This window comes from Mus musculus, chromosome 5, assembly GCF_000001635.26.
Source record: "Mus musculus strain C57BL/6J chromosome 5, GRCm38.p6 C57BL/6J".
Taxonomy (NCBI): Eukaryota; Metazoa; Chordata; class Mammalia; order Rodentia; family Muridae; genus Mus; species Mus musculus.
Genome location: NC_000071.6, coordinates 140,603,584 through 140,619,070, shown reverse-complemented (window position 1 = coordinate 140,619,070; position 15,487 = coordinate 140,603,584). Strand labels below are relative to the sequence as shown.

Sequence of the window (15,487 nt, the reverse complement as noted above, 5' to 3'; positions counted from 1 at the left end):
GTGTATGTGTGTGATATGAAAGTACACGTGGGCTATCTCAGAAAGACGACTATCCTAGAGGGGACAGAGGTAGAGGGGATGAATAGGTCAAAGCATGTGACAAATGGAGCTATCTTAATGAAATTACTGTGTACAGTGGAAATACACCAATAAAAAAAAATTGCCAAAAGACCACTGAGATGACGCAGATGGCTAAGGTACGTATTGTTAAGTCTAGTGACCTAACTTGCACATGACACACAAAAACCATTTCTCAAGGTTGGAGAGATGGCTCAGAGGTTAAGAGCACTGACTGCTCTTCCAGAGGTCCTGAGTTTAACTCCCAGCAACCACATGGTGGCTCACAACCACCTGTAATGAGATCTGACGCCCTCTTCTGGTGTGTCTGAAGTCAGGTACAGTGTACTTATATATCTTTTTAAAAAATGTTTACAAATGCCAACCCCCAATATTTTTAACCTTTTTTTATAAGTTACATGCATAGGCGTTTGTCTGTATGTACACCATTCACGCTTGGTGTCTGTAGAGGCCAGAGGATGGTGTTACATCCCCTAGGATTGGAGACAGTTATGGGCAGCCCTGTGGGTGCTGGGAATCGAACCTGGGTCCTTGCTGTGCAAGAGCAACAATCATGGAACCATCTCTCCAGCCCCAACTTAAAAAAAAAAATTTAAAAACATTAAATGCCGAGCATGAATAGGAAAAGATAAATTTTTTTTGTTGTTTTGGTGGGGGAGAGGTCAAGGCTGGGGTCAGGTGGCCCTAGGAGAATGTGCCACAGGCTAGGCCAATGGGTCTGACAAATTGCTGTCTGCCCAGGGCCTTCTGCTTCCTCTTGAGACCTCATGAGGCCCAGAACAGAGGCTGAAGCCACCCAGCGGGCTCTGACTTCTACCATCAGAGGTCCAGCCTCAGGGAGAGACGAAATGGCTTTGCTCACTGCCCTTCCCAGCCTTCTCCTCACCAGGTCCCTCCAAACCCCACCCTGGGGTGCATTTGTCTGGGCTGTGCCAAGCTTGAACACCCACAAACACATGCTGACTTCTGCTCACACGCTGTGGTTTTGGCCTTCCGGCTCCAGCAGTGAGGCACCTCTTCCAGGAAGTCAGCCCTGCTGACCCCAGAGGGGAGGGAAGTTCAGAGAGGGAAGTTGAAAGCTTCAACCCTACCCTGCCACCCTCTCCCAGACCCAGCTCATCTCGAGAGAGGAAGCTGGGTGCCTTCCTGCTTCTGCACCCTCCCTGACACCCTAGAGCTTGCGTGGTGTGCAGTGTTACTTTTATTGAGAGCTGGGAGGGGAGGAGCATCATTCAGTAGGTAGCCTAGGCTGGCCTTGAACTCTTGGCGATCCTCCTGCCTCTGCCTCCCCATCCCTGAGATTTACAGGCACGAGGCATCAGTGTACCTGGCGTTTTATAAACTTTTGGAAGCCCCAGGACAGGATACCTGACTGAGTAACTGACCAGAGAGGAGGGCTCCTCGCTAAGACCCTCACTGAGGCGGCCAGGCAGCCAGTCATTGGTGGCGCACGCCTTTAATCCCGGCACTTGGGAGGCAGAGGCAGGTGAATCTGAGTTCCAGATCAACCAGGACAGCCAGGCAGGCCTACACAGAGAAATTCTGTCTTGAAAAAAAATCAATTAATCAATCAGTCAGTCAGTCAGTCAGTCAGTCAGTCAGTCAGTCAGCTTGCTTCCCTCCTCAGGAGAAACTCTTCCGCCTGCTCTACCTGGGAGTTGTTGAAGCCACTGGCTAGACCCTTCCTGGGCCCTCCCTACTTGGCTTCTGTTTCTTAGATGATTTTTTTGACCTCACTTGGTAACCCATGCTGGCTCTGATCTCACGACCCTCACAATCCTCCTACCTCAACAGCCTCATGAATAATACTAGGTTAGAGACCTATGCCACCTCACTGGGTTCCCCTCCTGCTCCGTGCTGAGGTTCTGCCCTCCAGGCTCAGGACCACCCTCTGGCTCCAATCAGAATGGGAAGCTCACCCTGGCTGGGGCCCCCAGCTCCATGCCGGCGGCGAGGTTGGTGCCGCTGTACCACACCTCTGTGGCTGCCAGCTCTGTGCCAGCTGCAAGGGGCTTTTGACGACCAGAGCAGAGGGTAGCAGGCCTCTGACTCATCCAGGCAGGAAGGAGGCTCATGGCCCGTGTGCAGACTGCTCCACCGTGACCTTTCCACCCTTACAAATGTCAGCTTCCTCATCTAGAAGTAGGGCCCCAAGCCACCGCCACCAGGCCCTGTATGCCAAGGACCACGGCCACCACTGGGGATCCCCTACTCTGAAAATCCCAGGCAGCTGCCTCAGGCCTTAAAAAGCCAAACTACAAAGCCAAGGTGGGGTCAGGCTCTGGCCAGTCACCCCACAAGGCAAGAGCAGTTACCAGCAAGGGCCATGCCCAGCCCACTTGGGGGTGCTGAACCCACAGCTGTGAGCAATGTCTGGTGGAGTGCAGGACAGATCTCTAATCAAATGGTGTGGGGAAGAAGGCAAAGGACACAGGGGTGGCAGGTAATGAGGACCTAGCCCCGTGAGTCCGGGGTCAGGTCAGAGCAGGCAGCCACCTACAGAAGGGCAGCAGGTGGGCAGCACTAGCCTGCTTCTCTGTAAAGGAGCGGAAACAAGGAGACCACAGGGAAGGAGTGTGGTGAGGATCCCCCGATCAGCCAGCCTCTGTGGCTGGATTTGAGGAAGGTCCCTGAAGAGCCTCAGAAAGATCCGAGTCCTCGCCAGCTCTACCCACGAGTGAGCAGCCTGGGTACTGCCCATCCTCAGAGGATACATGACAGGTGTATCTCATGACAGATGAGAGGCCAGGCAGTGTCAGCAGAGTTGACAGGGAACGAAGATCTAGGGGGGGTGGGGGTCATCCACCTCAGCAGCCTGGCTGCCTGACTTTGGTCATCCTCATTTAGCCTGCTTTGAGCCTCAGTTTTCCTGTCTGGAAAATGGGTCTCTGGCCAGCCCCCACTAGCCACTGCACCTCCTCCAGAAAGGTCTGGACACAGTGAGGTTGACACAGGGCATGACCTGATCAAGCAGCTACCGCCATCAGCCCTGTCCAATTCCCACCTCCCAACATGGTATCAACCCATCAGAGGCACATCTACACCAAGCTGGCCATACTTCATCTATTTTAACACTAGTTTCCCTCCCAAGTCGTAAACTTGTTGAATTCTTCTTCTTTTTTTTTTTTTTTTTTTTTTTTTTTTTTTTTTTTTTTTTTTTTTTGGTTTTTCGAGACAGGGTTTCTCTATATAGTCCTGGCTGTCCTGGAACTCACTCTGTAGACCAGGCTGGCCTCGAACTCAGAAATCCCCCTGCCTCTGCCTCCCGAGTGCTGGGATTAAAGGCGTGCGCCACCATGCCCGGCTAACTTGCTGAATTCTTACCAATTGCCTTCTTCTCTATGTCATGACTGGGTCTCCCCTGCCCTCATCTGAAAGTCCCCTCGAGTTACCTTGATGGACAGGTGGCTTAGCCCCAACTCCCAAGCAAGACTAGGGCCCCTTGGGTTGCTGCAAAGAGCACCTTTATTCAGAGGAAGGACGTCACCATAGCAACAACACATCAATTCCCTGAGAGCTTTTCCCTTATCATCATTAGCTTGCCTAGTTAAGGTCTTTGCAAAAAGAACACAGAATACAGCCCAGGGGTAGGGGAGTGAGGAGTTGGGGGTGGTGGGGGTGAGGTAAGTCTTGGGGTGCTGGGGAGGGTTGGGGGGGAGCAGGATTCCAGATACTGGAAGGCATAAATACAGTACTAAGGCACTCATTGTCCAGCTTTCCAAAGACCAAGCCTGTCTGGCTTCCACTTTTTTCTGATCCACAGAAAAGATAAAATAAGACCCTCTCCAGCCCACCCCAGAAAACAACCACCCCCCACCTCCTTTCACACCCACCCCTCCCCTTTCAAGAAAGAGCACAGTAAAAAAATACTGTCACAATATGTACAGGCACACCCACTATGGGCGACTTTCTCTCTACTTTGGAGAGGAGATAAAATTCATAGCTCTGAACCCCACTTGGTGTGGGAGACAAAGATAGGGCATCAGAGGGTGGGGCTGAAGACTTCGCCTCCACCCTGGAGGGCAGGGGGTGGGGGAGCATTGTTCACCAGAATGGCACCAGGCAGCGCCCGGGCCAGAGCTCACAAGGGGTCCAGGCCTTTACTACCCAAATCAGCTTCCCTAGGACTGGGCACAGCTCAGCTGACAGGGAAGGCTCCAGATAGGTGCTAGCACCCCAACATAAGAGACTGCTACAATCAGCACCCACGGACCCCTGAGTGGAGCCCCAAGGCCTCACCCACCCCCACTGCAGAGATCCAAACACAGATCCCACACAACTGCCCTCGGAGTGGTGCTCAGAGTGTAGTTAGGGACAGACCTGCCACTCCCTGAAGAACACGACTGCCCAGCAGTCTGCAACACGGGTGGGCACGCCACACAAACACACAAATATAGACATACACACACATACACATAGCCCTGAAGAGCCTCGGACACCAAGGCCAGGGCATACAATAAAGGTCCCTGGGCCCTTTGGATACCAGGGGCGCCCAGGGACAGAGTTTCAACCACGACTGCTAGAAGATGGCGGAGCGAGGACACCAGGGTGTGTCTGGGTACAGGTGGCAATGGACAGAGCGGAACCTGTTGGGACAGAGTAAAGACTGGTCTGCGTGGGCTGGGGGTGCCATGGGCCCTCTGGCAGTCCCAACCATGGGGTTCCTGCCACCCCCCCAACCCCGGGGGTACTTGGTGACCCTCTACGAGTTCTTACCTGGATGGGTCAGCTTCCACAGAGAATGGTCCCTTGATGTGCACTGCGTTCCGCTTGTTCTCAAACATGCCATAGCTCAGGGTCACCTGCATTGGGAGCAACAGGATGATGCTGGAGAGGTGGCAGTCCTGCCTGGCTATTCCTGCTGCTGTCCCTTGAGCCAAGGACACTGGCTCGGCCCACCTGGGGATGAAGCCCATGGTGGGGCCTACGACCATAAGGGAGACAGAGCAAGAGTGTCCCCTCAAAGGGCATGATCAGCAACTTAGAAGAATCTATTTGACTTTCTGTTTTGGAGGAGCTAGAGAGTGAAACTGGGGTACCTCATGTGGACCAGCAGGCTGTGACACCTGAGAATGAGGAGTCTCTGATATCCCTATTTAAAACAGTGACCCTGGGCTAGCCCAACTAACTGCATAAACTGGATGTGGTAGTACACTCCTACAACCCTAGCCCAGGAAAGTGGAGTCAGGAGGATCAGGAATTCAAGGTCATTCTCAACTACATATCAACTTCAGGGCTAGCCTGGGCTATAAGAGACCCATCTCTAAGTAAATAAAAAAATAAATAAATGAAAACATACATACACCCCACCCCTAAACGACTCTGAATCAGGTGTGGTGACACACAGCTGATTCCTAGCATATGGGGGGCTACAGCAAGAGGATCAAGGCTAGCCTGGGCTACATAGTGAAGCCCTGTATCAGTATGCCTATAATCCAGCTCTCAGAGGCAGAGGCAGGTTGATCCCTGAGTTCGAGGCCAGCCTGGTCTACAAAGGTAGTTCTGGACAACCAGAGCTACACAGAGAAACCCTGTCTCAGAAAACCAAAATCAATCAATCAATAAATAAATAGATAAAAATTGTCCCTTCCTTGGAGGCACCCTCTCCCTTCTGTCCCTCAACTGTTGAGTTCTCTGCTTGGTCACCCAGGCCTGGGGGCCACATGCGCACCTGCTCATGAAGCTCGGTGGTGGGCACCTGCTGCAGGTTCTCTAGGTGGGAGTGGAAGAGGCCGCTCCGGATGAGGGGTACACCCAGCAGAGCCTCTACAATGTAGCCAATGGTGCAGTCATCGGGGAGCCGGATGCGCTCTGCCGTGCTCATGAAGTGTCCTCCACTGCAAGGGAAGGGCCCGGGGAAGAGTAAGTAGAGGCTGAAGCCAGTAGCTGGGCCATGAGTAGACAAGACTTTGCCAAACTGGCCCCAAAAAGAGGGAGTCCACTATGCCCCGCCCCGCCATGAGCCAGAGTCCTTCCATGCCGAAGACTTTATCAGAGGTAGAGAGAGTGGCAGAAAACACAGCTACCTAAGGCAGGGAGAGAATAGCCCAAGCCAGACGCTGCTGCTGCAGGGAACCCAGGACCAAGAGCGAGCACCAGGAACAGTCTGCTGTCAGGGGTAGTGGCAACTAGGCAGGGGACACTCACCTGGCCCATGGGCCCATCTTTAGGGCCAGCCCTCGGCTGATGCAGAAGCCAGCTCCTCCGGTGGCAAACCAAAAGTGGACAGGTCTCTGGGTGAAGTGAAACAAGGGCTGTCAGGAGACTCCTGGTTGCAAAGGTGGCTCAGCCCCTCCCTAACACCTCAGGGTGTGTGCTACCCTGGGAGACACTCACCACTTTGTGCTCGCTGATCCGTTCTGTGGCCTGGATGGGCCTGTCCAGGCTGGGCTTGCCGATGTACACGTCTTGGGTGTGGGGATAGCTGGCCAGGAGCCGCAGCAGCGCCCGGAGGTTGACGTAGTTGTCATCATCCACGTGGCAGAACCACCTGAACACAAGGCGGGAGGGATGCTGTCAGGGGCTGCAGACAGGGGTCGAGGGCTGCCGGGCTGCCAGGGAAGGGGCACGGATGGGGCACAGAGGGAAAGGTAGGAACTCACTTCTTCCCAGACTCAATGAATCGGTCATACTCCACAGCCATCTTGCAGGACAGAGCCTGGCGGCTGTGGGCCGAGGAGCAGTTGGTGAGCACCACATTGCCTGTGGACGGGGAGGGCCCGTAAGCAGGCCTGGTCCGCACAAGCGGCAGGCATTTCTCATTGCTTCGAACCTTAGCCCCAGCCCTGCCCAGCCTAGCCCCCTCCCCAGGGTAGCCACCGCTGCCCATTCATTCAGCCAGTTTTTTTTCCCCCAGTACCCGCCACCTGTTGCTGCTAAGCGGGACTCAAAGGGTCCCCAGAGGACTGAAAGGGTCTCCTCTGCATAAGAATCGGGGCCCGGGGAGTGGTGGGGCGGGGCATGAAGCAAACAAGCCGAGTGAACTGGCCTCTTAGCCCCGAGGCGGCAGCCAGTGACCTCACAGCCTCGGGGGAAGAAGTTGCTTGGGACCAGCGCCTCCCACCCTCATCCCCACCCCCAAGCCTGGGACCAACCTGTGAGCTTGGCCAGAGCTTCGTCCTCCCCATCAGTGAAGATGAACGTCTGGAAGAAGAGACAGGATCTTGAGCCTTCCAGCTCCAAAGTGCCCTACGAGGACCACAGCCAAGGCACCCAATCTAGACTCCTCCCCCACCCTGCACTGAACTGCCTGAATTCTCCACTGCACACAGAATGTGTGCTCAAGTGCCCAGGGGGAGTGGCAGCTGGACTGGCGGGCTGGCTGGCTGGGGGAGGTGGGCTCACTCTCCAACTTCAGACAGGTGGGCCCAAGGTCACCACAGGCAGCTGGGAGGCACGAGCCAGGTGGGATGCCCCCCCCACCAGCCAGGTAAACGGGCTTCAACTAACCCTCCGCCAACCTGTGCACCTGGCGGGGCACACACCCTTATTGACACAGCCTGCCAGCCCGCCCAGCCTGCAGGCTTTCCAAGCTGTGGGAGGGGGCGGGGGACAGGAGGAGGAGGTCGGCTTTGGGAAGCTGAGCCTCACTCACTCGGGTCGGGGACAAAGGCCTCTGCTGGGCCGCTGCCAAGCCCTGGCAGACAAAGGGACCCGAAGGGAGGATGAATCACCAGCCATTGTCCGCCAGCTTTGTCCTGGGCTGGGCCAGCCTTAACTCTGCCGAGTTAAGCAGGAGTGGCCGGGCTGTCATTTCCATACAGCTGGCCTGGTTAACTGGGCCGGCTGGGCAAGAGGTCCTGTGCGCGGGAGTATGGGTAAGGCCATTGGTCGCTCGCGACTCTGGCCTGGACTTCCTCCTGTGCCCCATAGAAGAGGTTTCCCCAGCCATAGCACCCAGTCAGGTTCTGGGAGGTCACGGCGGTCAACATGGTAGTAGCAGAAAAGGATTCATGTCTCCAGGCCCACTGGGGTATCTGAGCAGCCGGGTGAGGCTTCAGAGAGGAAAACTGTTCCCCGCTTACAGAAGGCTTTGCCCAGGGCCACAGCCAAGACTCCACCTGGCCCAGCGCTGGGCCACCCCCTGCCAGGATTGCACTGCGGAAGAGGAGGGGGGCGCCGGGGCGGGGCCAGGAGCTGCCGGCGCCCGCCTGGGCCCGTCGGCACACGGGAAGGAATGTTCCTTCCTCCGCCGGCCCGCCCAGCGCGTGCCGACTGCCGCACCCTGGCATTGCAGAGTGCAACCCTAGGGCGGTTGGGGGCTGCTCACAGCAGAGGCAGCAGGCTCCCCAACATCCACCAGCCTTCCCTCTGCTTTTGTGCACAAAAGGGTCCCAAGGAAACCTGGGTGTGAGCATGCAAACACGGAGGTCAGCATGTACCCAGCCAGCCACCCAAGAAACCCCAGGTCTACAAGGGTGGCACACCATGCCTCGAGCAGCCTTACTCCTTTACCCAGGCTGATCCCATACCCAGATGCTCACTCCAGTGAAGCCCAGGTTAGGAGATGAAATGTGGGATCTATATCATCTGCAAGTATGCACCCCCTCCTTCCAGGTCTCTGCAGACACCCGGGGCAGCCCACACGCACAGACTCGCTTGCATCCAGCACACCCCCCCCCCCCCGCACCCTAGCATCTCAGCCCAGGAATGCCGTGGGAGGTACAGAGGGCCGGCTTGTGCAGACGCTGCTGCTGGATTAAAAGGAAAATGCTTTCTTAATGAGATCAAGAGAGAGGCCTGTTCTCCCGCGCTTCGATGGTGTCCTAAAAACCCAGCCCAAGGCTACGGAGATTAAAGTCACCTTTGTTCAGTGGGGGGGGGGGGGGGGGAGGCCCAGAGAACAGTCTTTGAGAGGCTGAGTGTGGGGTGTGTGGGTATTCTGCCTGGTGTATCTCCACAGGAGAGGAGGGGGGCAGGGGTACCTGTGGGTATCACTCAGTCCACCGGAAACTCTGTAAAATGGGCACAACACAGCTTGCCTGTGCACAGCCAAGTGCTAGGGATGGACTCTCCTCTCCCAAGTGTCCCTGGGAAGTGAGTACCATCTTCTTTTCTCCTTGGCATATAGTTAAGAGACCAGAGAGGACACTGGCCTGTGGCCACACTCAGGAAGAAGTAATGGGAGACCCTGATCTCAGTCTGTCCCCATCCCACCAACTTCCCCTAAGGAGGACGGACAGGGCAGAGGGGGGCAGCAGAGCTGGTGAGGGCAAGCAAGGGGGTGGGGGAGAGACACACAGGAAGCAGCATTGTTCCTGGAACCGAGATTCAAAGAAACACAGGATGCCAAGTTCTGCCCCAGCCATTGTGGCTGTGGCGGTGGCAGCCTGCAGCCTGGCGCGCTCCTTAGTGGTGGGGGAGGAGCAGCGGGCCAGAGGCCAGGCGCTCTGCCTGTACCCCTGACCAGCCTCTCCACCTCACCGAGCCTGCTTGGTTTTTTTGTACAGCCCCACAGTCATGCCTGGTGCCAAGATTGCCCTTCCTGGACCCTAGGACTCTGATGCAGATGGAACCTCCTCCTCCAGGAAGCCTTCCTTCCATTCATCCCCAATCCAGGTTAATGGAGCCTCTCTCACCTTCCATCAGACTGCAGCCGCCCTGGACAGACAGGGGAGCAGGCCCTTTGCTACAGGTTCCAAGAGCCCCTGATCATAGCACACAAGAGGGGGGCTTTGCCTGTCATGTGCACGGGAGGTGAGCATGGCAGTAAATGCAGCATTTTCTGGGTAGGGGGCCCCCTTATTCAGAATGACTGCTGGGATCACCAAGAGCCTCCAAAGTTCTACAGTCCACTTTATAATACCTCACTAGAAAGTATTTCCCTTTTCTGAGAGCAAGAGAGGATCAGAGAGACCCTAGGCTTCTCACCAGACCACACAGTCCAACTGAGTCCCAAATCCCTGAATAAGAGTTTCTCAGAACCGATAGTGGCCCAGAGTGGGATAGATGCTATCCAATATCACACAGCAGGAAGGCTGAATGAAGGGGTGGGGGAATGCCCTGGCTCAGGGATCGTGCCCCACGAGGGCTGTCATTCAGGGCTGGGGGGAGGACACAGAGGCCCCCTCATCACCAGGCAACCTGAGTGGCCAGCACGCCAGCCAACGGTTCCCATGGAGCGCATAGCTGTACACAAGAGGCCGACGCCTTTCTCGGCTGGAGAAAGGGGCTTTGTTGCCTTGCCCAAGGGGCCGGCGTGAGAGCAGCCTAGCGCTGGGAATCCTAACGGCACCACAGCCAAACAAAACCCATGGCCCCCCGCTGCCCCCTCCCGAAGGCCTGCTGAGCCCCTGGGAAAGGGACGCCTCATTCTCAGGAGGCTACGGTGGGGTTCTCAGGGCCCCTCTTTGACCAAGACTAGATAGGAGCCTGTCCTCTTAACCTCCACTGTCCTAAAGCGAAGTCTCACTGGGGCTGGGTCAGGAAGGAAAGTGAGTCTTAGTCTTCACACCAAATATCTACCCCCACCCCTACACACACACACACACACACACACACACACACACACACACACACACACACACGCAGTGCACTCTGCTCTCCCGCCCCAACGGTCCTGTTGTAGCCTCCAGGGAGATTTTCAAAGTGGGGTGTGTCTTTTTATTATGTGTATGAAGTTGGTCTAACAGGAGGTGGGGGAGCTGAGCTACTGAAGTCAGGGTTCTGAGCAAGTCTGGAGAACTAGCACCCATTTCTTTCACTTTGCCTGGTCCAGGGGTGTGCTATGCCTTTTCCTCCCTCCCTTTCAAGGGGGCGTACCTTCCACCCAGGAAGAAGGAAGGGGAGTGAAGGGGACCCAGGATGGAACTGAGCCAATTTGCTCGAAAAAGTTTAGGAACAAATATGGCCATTCACTCCAGTGTTTAGGAGAAGCGTTACAGAGCCAGCCCTAAGCTGGAGGCGACTCATCCAGACACAGAGCATGTGGCTGGGGTGACCCTGGGCAACACGGAAGGAAGCTTCCAGGGTAGTAAGGCAAAGTGAACCCCAGCAGCCACACGGGGCTGTAATGGGATTTATCAGTGTCATCGTTTCCCAGATAGACCCAAAGCAATTAACGCATCGGGAACCGCTATCGTCAGTCACCAGTTGGACCAGAGGGTGATCCCCACTTCATCCCCCTGCCCAGGCCGCGCTGGGTCTCACCATCTCCTTGTGGCGCGAGATCCAGGTCTCGAACAGCAGATCGAGCCGCGCGCGGTGAAACTTTCTGGTGGTCTTGACGGCGATGAAGACGTCGCGAGGGGACAGAACTTCGGCGGGGGGACGCGGATGGCCGTCGCCCTGGCGAGAAGCGACCCCGGGCGGTGGATCCGCGTCTCTGCGCGCGCGGGTGAGTAGACTGAAGTACTCGGAGAGGCTATGCACCTCGCGGGTGAGGACTCCGGGATCCACAGCCGCCCTGGACCCTGAAGCCGGAGCTCCTCCAGAGGAGCCCGCCAGGCTACGCAGCGCGCGCCGTCCGCGCTCAGCGGGCATCGGAGTCGGTGGCGGGTCGGCCGTGAGCACCAGGAGACAAGCCAACAGCGCGCCCACCAGCGCCAGCAGCAGGCGCCGGCCGCACCGCTGGAGCATGGTGGCCGGCGGCCGCACGTAATATCTATCCCAGTGCCAACTGGTCCGGCTGCCCGAGGCTCCCGGTCCAGCTGCGCGCCTCTCGCTTCAGGAACTCTTAAACCTCCCCTGCCCGCCACGCCTCCACGCGCTAATTGGCTGCTAGCCTTGGGGCGTAACCTTTAGGGAGATCTCTCCTTCCCACGTGGGATACGGACAAGGGGCTGGGAACCACCCAGCTGGGGTACCCACGGCACCCGCCCCCTTTGTGCACGAGCCTGTCCCGCCTGCGCCGAGTCACCCTCCGGAGCTGCTCTGGGAGACACCCAGCCTGACCAACGCCCGCCACGGCTGCACGTGGAGGACGCGCCCCCGAAGCTGGGACCTGGGTGATAGGGCCAGTGCTCCTCCGCGGGCGACATCCTTGGCTTCTCGCTGTGCATTTCCTGTCCCCGAGCGGGTTTCCTTCCCTGGGGAACGGTGCTGACTGAGCCAAAGTGGTAGCCTGCAGTGTGTCCTGAGCGATTAATTTTGAGCTGCCCTTACTGATACTTATGTCTTAGGAGTGGACCTGAAGTTCAGGCAAAAGGGTATCAGTGACAAAATTCTACGTCCCTCCGTCGGTCCATCCTTCCCTCCTCCCCCAGGCAGGCCTGTCTTGGCATCATGTTCCTAAATGGGGAGGGTTGGTCCCCAAAAACCTCAGGCACCCCGTAGCGAGGAGACACTCAAGCAGCCTCTTTCCTCGAAGGATGAAAGGCTACCTTCTGTTCCATTTGGTTCCTCCGCACTCCTACCAGATGTGACCCAGCTGTGCGCCATCCCAGACCCGCCTCCCCGGCACACGGCCCCCTTCCCACGGGCGGGGGCCTTGCCTGCGCCTAGCACGAGCGGGGGCGGCAGGAATGTGCGCCTAATGGTAGGGTGAGAGGCTACGGGTCCGGAAATGGCCAAGGGTCCCCTGGAGTGGGAGCAGGGTCCGAGCCCGAGCCTGCTGCATCTTCCGGGAGCGCAGCTGGGGGCGGCTCTCCGCCTGGCTGCCCCTGGGTCTGGTTGGCTTCAGTTTCCGCGTCCCCCTTCAAAGGAAGTCTGAGCCCACCCTGCCACCACGGATAAACTGCTGTTCCTTCTGTCGCCGACTCCCTAGCGTTTATATTTTAGACCGGAGTATCATTTCTAATTATTTCTCTACTACACTCTTCTTAATGTCCGTCCCTCTCTTGGAGGTTAAAAGAAGGCATCAGGCTGGATCAGGTAAAGACTTACTGCAGGGGCTGGCCAGATGGTTCAGTGGGCAAACGCAACTGTCACCTAGGCAGATTTGAGTTTATTTCCCAGGACCCACATGGTCAGAAAGAACCAACAATATGTTGCCCTCTGACCTCCACACGTGCAACTTGGCCTGAGCAACACACATTTATACACACGCACGCACGCACGCACATACACATACGCACACCTGCTTTCAACAAAATTCTTTTCAAAATGAAGACAGACATGATAGCCCATGTAGCAGGCTTGGACGATTGCTGAACATTTAAAGGCAGCCTGAGTTACAGAGTGAATATCGGGTCAGCCCCTGCTGCCGTGTAAAAGAGCGCCTGAAATGTACCTCATCTGGCAAAGTTGGTAAAGTGTTTGCCTAGCATGTATGACGCCTCGGTTCATCTCTGCACCAAATATTCCTTGGCAAATAGTGAGTTTGAGTCCAGCCTGAGCTACATGAGACCCTATCACAAATATAAAATAAAATGACTTTGAATTGATGTGTAGCCAGGCTCTCCCCACCCCACCCCACCCCCCAGCCTCCCACCCCACCCAGGAGTGGATCTCTGGTCCATTTGCTCTGAGGGCCCTGTGGGACACTGCAACCCCTCTGTGGTGGGAGGGAGTGGGATATGGTGGTTCCCAGGCTTCTTCCTGACCCCTCCCCCCAGGTAATTAGGAGGCACCACCTCTGGTAGGCAGATGCCTAAGCAGATGGTGCTGGCTGTGCCCGAGTGACAAAGCTCCCATGGCGTCACCTCCTGCTATAAACCCCTCCTCCTCCTGCCAGAGCCTGGTCCCTCAAGGACAAGGAAAAAGTCCTACCTGCTATCTGCTGGACTGCTCTCCAAATAAACTCACCCCAGTTCCAGCCTCAGCCTCAGGGGCTAATCCATTCCCACCAAAAACTATCTATGTGTCTTCCGAGTGTTTTAGGTCTAAGGCTCCTCCTTGAGACCCCTCTCCTGGACCACTTGGCAGCCTCCATTCTACTTTCTCTGTGTCTCTCTGTCTCTGTCTCTCTGTCTCTCTGTCTCTCTCTGTCTCTCTCTCACACAAACACAGACACAGAATAGACTATAGCATGACTCTCTGTTGTCACCTATGAATTCAAGACTCTCCTGGTATCCACATGTCTTGTGGTGGTCCTACCCCGTGTCCCCCCACCCCGCACATACAATGTCTTCATTTCCCAATAGCTCAAGTCCCCTAATCACCCTAACTTTCTGCATGGCTTCCATTTAAACCAAAGGGAAGATACCTTCGTGGGCATTTATCAAGTCTCTGACGGCAGGAGAGGAAACAAACTACCTATGCCTTCCTTCCATACCCACCTGACCAAGTCATAGCTGGTTGTCAGTCTTGGTGCGCCTTCATCCCAAGCCTGGGACCATGTCAAGCCGCTACCACCAAGTCCTCATGTTCCCCATTGTAAAGAAAGCAACCTGATGCCCAGAGAGGGGCTGGTGCAGTGTCCATGCCTGCCACAGAGGAGCCATGCAGGGGAGACCGGGTCGGCCATGGAGTAAGGAACCAACCAGCTCTGACTGTGGTGGCTGGACAGGGAACGGCAGGTCAAAGCCTTACCGCATTCTTGTGGGGGCTGCAGGCTCTGGCAAGAGTGATTCAGTTTCTTCGCTGTCAGAAGATTGGAATTTCGTGGTTCCTCCTTGAGGTCTGAAAACCAGAGGGAGACATAACCAGCTCGCCTCTCCCTATTGCTTCCTGCACTGAGCTCATGGGGTACTCCCTTCCTCTGGACCCATGGACTCCCTGCAGACACCCACTGGGCATGGGAGGGTAGGGCGCTCATCCCAGGACAGAAAATGAGGAGCTAGAGAGGGAAGATCAGGATATTCGGGAAGCCCCTAGGGTCCTCAGAAAAAGTTCTGGGAGGGGAAATACTAGGGTGCAGGCAGTGAACACTCTAAACTGAGCCATGCCCCCAACCCCTCACTGGGGGATTCTAGGCAGGGGCTCTCCCACTGAGCCACGCCCCCAGCCCCTCCCTGGGGGATTCTAGGCAGGGGCTCTACCACTGAGCCATGCCCCCAGCACCTCACTGGGGGATTCTAGGCAGGGGCTCTACCACTGAGCCACGCCCCCAGCCCCTCCCTGGGGGATTCTAGGCAGGGGCTCTACCACTGAGCCACGCCCCCAGCCCCTCACTGGGGGATTCTAGGCAGGGGCTCTACCACTGAGCCACGCCCCCAGCCCCTCATTGGGAGATTCTAGGCAGGTGTTCTACCACTGAGCCACGCCCCAGCCCCTCATTGGGGGATTCTAGGCAGGTGTTCTACCACTGAGTCACGCCCCCAGCCCCTCACTGAGGGATTCTAGGCAGGGGCTCTACTGCTAAGCCAAACCCTCTCTGAGGCTGTGAGTTCTTGGGCCTCAGTTTCATTCCTTTTCCTTACAGTCCTGGGATTTTACTGACCTTGAAGCTGGAGAGAAGGCTAGTGGGCCATGGATGATGTTAAAGGGAGAGAGAGCATCAGGCCTAGTGTGGTCATGTACACCTTTAATCCCAGCACTTGGGAGGCAGAGGCAGGCAGATCTCTGTGAGTTCAAGGCCAGCCTGGTCTAT

The 15,487-nt window shown here is 56.3% G+C and overlaps 1 protein-coding gene across 1 annotated transcript; it reads right to left on the bottom strand.

Annotated features, from left to right (window-relative positions):
• Positions 1-3,525: 3,525 nt before the first annotated feature.
• Positions 3,526-11,730, bottom strand: Lfng (LFNG O-fucosylpeptide 3-beta-N-acetylglucosaminyltransferase). The gene is made up of 8 exons (NM_008494.3): positions 11,227-11,730; positions 7,173-7,221; positions 6,681-6,780; positions 6,415-6,568; positions 6,226-6,311; positions 5,750-5,915; positions 4,795-4,880; positions 3,526-4,664 (listed from the first exon to the last, which is right to left on the bottom strand). The coding sequence occupies exons 1-8, from the start codon at positions 11,653-11,655 to the stop codon at positions 4,598-4,600; spliced, it is 1,137 nt and encodes a 378-aa protein (NP_032520.1). The 5' UTR covers positions 11,656-11,730; the 3' UTR covers positions 3,526-4,597.
• Positions 11,731-15,487: the final 3,757 nt, after the last annotated feature.

Coding starts and splice junctions, on each gene's coding strand:
- Lfng (NM_008494.3), bottom strand. CDS start 11,655: ATGCTCCAGCGGTGCGGCCGGCGCCTGCTGCTGGCGCTGGTGGGCGCG. Junction 7,222..11,226: donor TCTCGCGCCACAAGGAGATG/GTGAGACCCAGC, acceptor CTCTTCTTCCAG/ACGTTCATCTTCACTGATGG. Junction 5,916..6,225: donor AAGATGGGCCCATGGGCCAG/GTGAGTGTCCCC, acceptor CTTCCCTTGCAG/TGGAGGACACTTCATGAGCA.